Source organism: Triticum aestivum, chromosome 2D (genome assembly GCF_018294505.1).
Source record: "Triticum aestivum cultivar Chinese Spring chromosome 2D, IWGSC CS RefSeq v2.1, whole genome shotgun sequence".
Taxonomy (NCBI): Eukaryota; Viridiplantae; Streptophyta; class Magnoliopsida; order Poales; family Poaceae; genus Triticum; species Triticum aestivum.
In genome coordinates, this window is record NC_057799.1 from 83607130 (window position 1) to 83613153 (window position 6024).

Consider the following 6024-nt stretch of genomic DNA (forward strand, 5'->3'; position numbering starts at 1 on the left):
TTCTTCGATCTCTGAATTTTTCATCGGTTTTCCTTAAAAACAGCCTTAAATATCCTACCTTTTATCGATTTATCAAATAAGTTAGTTTTCTTTGATAAGCTAACAAGTGCTAACCAAATAAGTGTTCATCAAATAAACTTTTAAAATTTATTTAAGCAGGTAAATCACGGGCCGGATGTTGTATTTGGTAAACACTTTTTCACAACAATATTAATATCGCCAGTTTGGAGTTCACACAAAGAAATATGTATTCATGGCACTGGAGTCAATAGGAAAACAGCCCTTAAAAATGCATGCGAAGTCCATAATTTCCAATGATTATTGATACCCTGAATCAATCAAGCAGTATATATAGGGAAATAATTGGTTAAGAGTAAATTCTCCAAAATACTTCTTGTAAATCAGAGAGGCCCATACATATAAACTTGTTAATAAGGATTGAAATTCTCTAAAATTCCTACGAAATTCCTAATTTCTTTGTCTTGTTGGTCAATCCTAAGCCCTTCTTCCCCCATTACATCAGACCATGAACCTTGAATATACATCCGGGTGTATTTCGCCACTAGCTATCCATCCACAACTAGGGTTTTTTTTTTTTGTGGGCGAGCCACAACTAAGGTTGATTGGATAGCCAACCGTCGTCGATGAACCCGATGTCCACGAATCTCTGCACATCTGCATTGTTCATGTGCTTCTCCCATGGCACTCTTCCGCTGGTGCCGGAACCCGGGCCACTGCATCCGACCTCCGCAAACGTCACTTGTGACCTGCCAAAAAAAGGCACCGTGCGTAAGCATACAAAAACATCAGCCAAAACAGCACAGAGTATGCGCACTGCGAAACCAGGAGCTGTAACTTACACATCTTGGCTGGGGGTCCACTTGTCCCACCCCTGCGGGACGACGATGCCGGCCATGTTCACCTGGTAGAACACCACGGTGGCCTGCTCGTTCCACGCGCGGCCGAGGTACTGCTGCCCGGAGCCCGTGATCGAACCGCCCTTGAACACGAACGCGGCGCTCTTGTCGGCGGCCCTGCCGTGCGCCGTCACCCACCCGGGCTGCTGGGACGACGCCGCCATGTTCGACTGGAGAGTGCAGTCCTCGTAGATGGACTTCCCGTAGCCGAAGATGAAGTCCACGGCGCCCTCGACGAGGCAGTGGCGGAAGTAGTGCCGGCCGGCGAGGTCGGAGAGCGTGTCCTGGTACCCGTGGAAGGCGCAGTCGTAGAACGCGCCCTTGTCGCCGTCCATGAGGAACGCAACCGCGGGCTTGTTGCCGGTGTACGTGTTCTGCGTTGCATGATGGCGCACGTTAAGAGAACAGTCTTGCTAAGTCTCAGTTGATCGAGACCCAACGAAGTCTCAATGGATACTATATTCCTAAGTTTTTATATTGAGATTTGTGCAAAAAAAGACAGTTTTTCTTTCTCTCTTGTATGGTATGTCACTTAACTGAGACTTGATTAAATCTTAGTCGACTGAGACCTAGCCACACCTTTAATATAGCATCATGGAGACAAAAAATTCATGTGTACTAATACTAGTTGCATTGCGTGTAAGGCTAAAGTAGCACCATGTGCACTGCACGTGCTTATTACCTTGAAGGCGATGTTGCGGGCGACGAAGTTGTCGGAATGGACTATGAAGGTGGAGCTGTTGTACGTCGGCGAGATTTCCGCGAGGTTGCCGCGCAGGCGGCCCGTGATAGGGGTGATGCCGGGCGCGTCGACGCCGTCAACGTGCGAGTCGAAGTTGATGTCCGTTGACGAGGAGCCGTCACCTTCGAGCAAGATGAAGCCCTTTTCACTTGGGATTATCACCTTCTCTCTGCATGGACGCACAAACGTGGGTAGGTATCAAAAATCTAACGTGAGATCCACTAGTGTTTCTTAACCGAAATATAACTGTTAGCACTGAAACCAACACAAATAAACGCATTAAAATAAAGAAAAACACTTTTAGATACAACGTTAAGCAGAGTACAAGCTATAGGAAAAGGTATATATAAGCACGTATTTGGTCTAATATAGCATAAGATATCATGCATTGGCAGTGCCCTAAGCGTTAAAGATGTTGAAGCCTCGACTGATATACTACTTAACCCATTCATATTTTGAGTCAAACTTGATCATTATATAATTAATATGTAATTTATTTGCTACATTGTATTTGAAAGAGGACTCCCATAATATAATTTTTTAGAGCAAATAGTTTTTATTGTATTAGTTAACTTTATGGTCAAAATTTAACAGTAAATATGAAGGGCCTAATAAATCTTGACGTAGGAAGTAATTAATTAGGCCATGCATTGATATACTAATTAATTAGGCCATAGAATTTACTTACTAAAAAGAGATCTTCTATTGAATTCATATCTGCTCGGGTTTATATGGCCAATTGGTTTTCTCTTAAGACAAATATCTTTAATTTAACAAAATATAAAAACTATAACTTTTTAATCAAACTTATAGAAACAAATATCGATAACTATAAAACAAAATCAATACCACAAGATATATTAGTAAATACATGTTCATGAATTATATACTGAGTATTGTAAGTGTTATATTTTGTTGTATAAACTTGGTGAAATTAAACAAGTGCTATTTAAGAGAAGAATTATAAACCTTGTAAACATGAACAATGCTAGTAAATACATATCTTGTGTGTCTCAACAAAACACATATCTTGTGGGAAATCACGTGGTATGTCAAAAAAAAAATTGGCATAGGATTGAGAAAACTTGGTATATGTTTGGTTTTGGCAGGAAACACCACCTATCAAATAAACTAGAATGATCATGGAGCATTTGTCATTGCCTGAAATTTGGCAACCAACCAAAAAAATTGTATGATGGGTATTGTCTATCCTCCAAACACTTCATCACACAACGGCTTAATCATCAAGCAACCGAAAACAAAATAAAATGGGTTTTAATTAAATCGACTCTCCGTGCATTGCTTATTTTCTTCATCTCTCTAGCCCACGCAATATTTCTTTTTCTTCCTCCCTCCACATCCGCCCTCCAACCCAAGACTAATATAAGCTCAACAAACAAAAAACAAGACTAACATCCTAACGCCTCTACTCGCGGCAGACTGCCTCATCTCTCGCGTGCCATCGCCGACGATGCCATAGCCGGTCGCGGCGCCCCCGTCTCGAACACGGGGCTGCGCTGCTTCTCAGCGTGAATTGACTGACCAAAATTGATTTTCGGTTGCCTGTGATTTAGCAAATGCGCACAAATAAACGACATTAGTATTAGCAGTGCTACACTAGTACTTGCACGAACCTGTAGCTCCCATGCTTGACATAGATCTTGACCCACTGGCTGTTGCCGTCCGGCACGGCGTCCACCGCCGACTGCACCGTCGTGTAGTCCCCTCCTCCGAGCTGGTCCACGGTGATGGTCCGGGCCACCTGCACCGAAGCGAGGCTCGACGCTGGCCACCGGAGCAGCAGGAGCACACCGACGACGACGACGAGGCAGAACGGCGCCCGCATTTCTTGAAATGCAGTGATTCTGGTCGTGATAAGGCGCCGAACTCTAGCAGTGCGGTGTGGCGATGGATCGATCGACAGGCGCCGCGCGCGCTTCGAGCTCACAGATATGAATGTATGATCAGCTGATTGCCTGCGGGGTTTCTCAACAGGATCGATCGGTTTATATCTTGCATATATGTGCATGTTCATAAATTGGATACATATAGAAGATATATATCGAATTAATGGAACAAATATTTCCATTGTAATGTAATATTTTATTTCTTTGTCAAATCTTTTTTATTATTTACTTATTTATTTGTCAAATCTTTTATTTATTTATTTGTCAAATCTGAAGCGATCAATGAGTACGCTTCAAACGATAATCAGTCATAGTGTCATGGTCGGTAATTTACCTTAATTAATTTCCTTTCATTGGTTAGTCTCGTTCCCGTCCGACACGTGCATTCCTTTCCAGGGCCACAGTGAGATGTGCCACCCTTTCAGAATTTTTGGATTTTTTTTTTCGAATATACTGTTAATGGGGTGTGTGGGTACACCTGGAAAGGTGTGGCAACTCCGGGGTGTACTACACCCGGATAAACAGTAAATTAAAAGAAACATGCAAAAATTCTGAGACTTTGTGGCATAAAAACATGATAAAATGTTTTAGGTTTTTGTAAAATTTCGTCCACAAATAACATTTGAGAAGCTCTCAACAACAAAATAAAACCATTGCACAAAACTTTGAGGACTGATTGTTTTATTTTGTGTGAGTGGATGTTATTTGTCGATGAAATTTTGCTATCATGTTTCATGCCACAAAATTCCAGAATTTTGGATGTTTTTCCTATTTTTTTCGTATTTTCTGTTCATGGGGTGTGTGGGTACTCTCCCTTCTCCTACAAGTCTACTCCAGTACTGGTCATACTGACGAAGAAGACATTACAAAACAGAGCAGTAACTGTCGCTTCGACATAATTTAATTAACTTCCAACCGATCCCACTAGCATTGGAGTTGCCAGCCCAACAAGAACCAACAACTTCCAACTCATGTGCAACTAGAAGAGCATGCGATTCCAAAACAAAACAAAACAAAACAAAAACAGTTCTTTTTAGAGAAATTTCGCATACCATTAAACAAATGTCAAATTACAACACGAAATCATGAAAATCACGAGAAAGAAAGAGAAAAGACGCATGCCCAAGAACATATGCAAGAAAACTTCATTGAACAAAAAACAGTTGTGTAAGCTTTCGACCACGATTGACCCTGCAAAAAATTAAGCCTCTAAATTGACCGCAGATACAAAGCTTCTCAACTCATATTTATTAAAACAAATCAGACAAGATTGGGGTTCAATTGAACATAGGATATCACTTTACCTCTTTCTTCATCGACGCATTTTCAACAAGTTTAGGCTTAGATTTCACCAGCTCCGGTCGGCAGCCTACCCCACCGCTCGGCATGAGCGATTAACTATCTTACAAACTAAAGAAGCTGGCACCGTACCATACCGCTCGGCATGAGCGATTGGCTATCCTACAAACTGAAAAGGCGACAACCTACCTTACTTTGCCTGCATGCATCTGGCTTGTTTCCGTGCATCACAAGTAGTGGGAAGGGCCATAGCAACATGGAAGGAGTGTCGCACCAGCAACTGCGCCTTAGAGAAAGGCATAAGGTGACAGGACAATTGACATCGACTAGCTCTTTATGAGTCACGCTACATATCGAAAGCAAAGGTGGGTCGGTTGTGATCACGGGAGGATTATGTTGCAATGTGGGAAGAAAATTAAGGAAGTAGATTTGTCTGTAGGTTTCCGTAGCTAGTCAAGCCCGTAGGTGTGGCATTTCTGAGCTCTTTATGGGCTAGAGGTGAGAGGGAGAACAATATAAATGTGATATAGAACAATCGAGAAAGAGAGAAAATTGTAAAGTGGACCCACACACGTGCAAAAAAGGGGACACGAACGACAAAGCGTGATTGAGACTCGCCTACATCGATCGACGGTTGTTTACTACTTATTCATTTTGTTCATTTAATTAAGCTTATTAGCTATATTGGTTGGCAGACCTATCGCCAATCACGGTCAAGATAAATCCTTTATATCATCAAAAGATAAAATAACCTATTCAAATCCATTTTATTCTCTCCAAAAAAATATTGATTTAGTGCCATCTTCCGGAAATCAATACTCTTACCTTTTGTTTTCTAGAACTAGGGTAAAATAACTTTACCAAAAGAGGTACAAAAATGTTGGGAGGAATGTCCACCCAAATGCACAAAGCGGATATTGTGGTATGAGTAGTGAGCTCATGTGCAACTATGTTGGCTTTCCTCATACAATTATCAATATTTTCTTTGAAATTTCTTCCGTTCATTAAACAAGGAGCAAGAAAAAAGTTCTATATTCAATAAGATTAAATGATGGTCTAGGAAAATCTGAGTCATGTTCTATAGCCCAAGCGGCAAAGATTCACTCCATGGTGGAAATTATGTGCGCTACCCCACACACACACACACACACACACACAA

At 41.6% G+C, this 6024-nt stretch overlaps 1 protein-coding gene across 3 annotated transcripts; it reads right to left on the minus strand.

Annotated features, from left to right (window-relative positions):
• Positions 1–401: 401 nt before the first annotated feature.
• LOC123048853 (probable pectinesterase 66) lies at positions 402–5317 on the minus strand. Of its 3 annotated transcripts, none has more exons than XM_044471877.1 (5): positions 4871–5317; positions 3294–3635; positions 1600–1828; positions 861–1291; positions 402–767 (listed from the first exon to the last, which is right to left on the minus strand). In XM_044471877.1, the coding sequence occupies exons 2-5, from the start codon at positions 3503–3505 to the stop codon at positions 614–616; spliced, it is 1026 nt and encodes a 341-aa protein (XP_044327812.1). In that variant the 5' UTR covers positions 3506–3635; positions 4871–5317; the 3' UTR covers positions 402–613. The 3 variants fall into 3 exon arrangements, with proteins under 3 accessions (XP_044327812.1, XP_044327810.1, XP_044327811.1); XM_044471875.1 differs by having other exon boundaries at positions 3294–4757; XM_044471876.1 differs by having other exon boundaries at positions 3294–5317.
• Positions 5318–6024: the final 707 nt, after the last annotated feature.

Excerpts from the sequence above, each read along its gene's own strand:
- LOC123048853 (XM_044471875.1), bottom strand. The coding sequence starts at position 3,748 with ATGGAAATATTTGTTCCATTAATTCGATATATATCTTCTATATGTATC. Across the intron at positions 1,829-3,293 it reads GTCAAGCATGGGAGCTACAG|AGAGAAGGTGATAATCCCAA; the intron begins GTTCGTGCAAGT and ends GCGTCCATGCAG. Across the intron at positions 768-860 it reads TGGACCCCCAGCCAAGATGT|GTCACAAGTGACGTTTGCGG; the intron begins GTAAGTTACAGC and ends TTTTTTTGGCAG.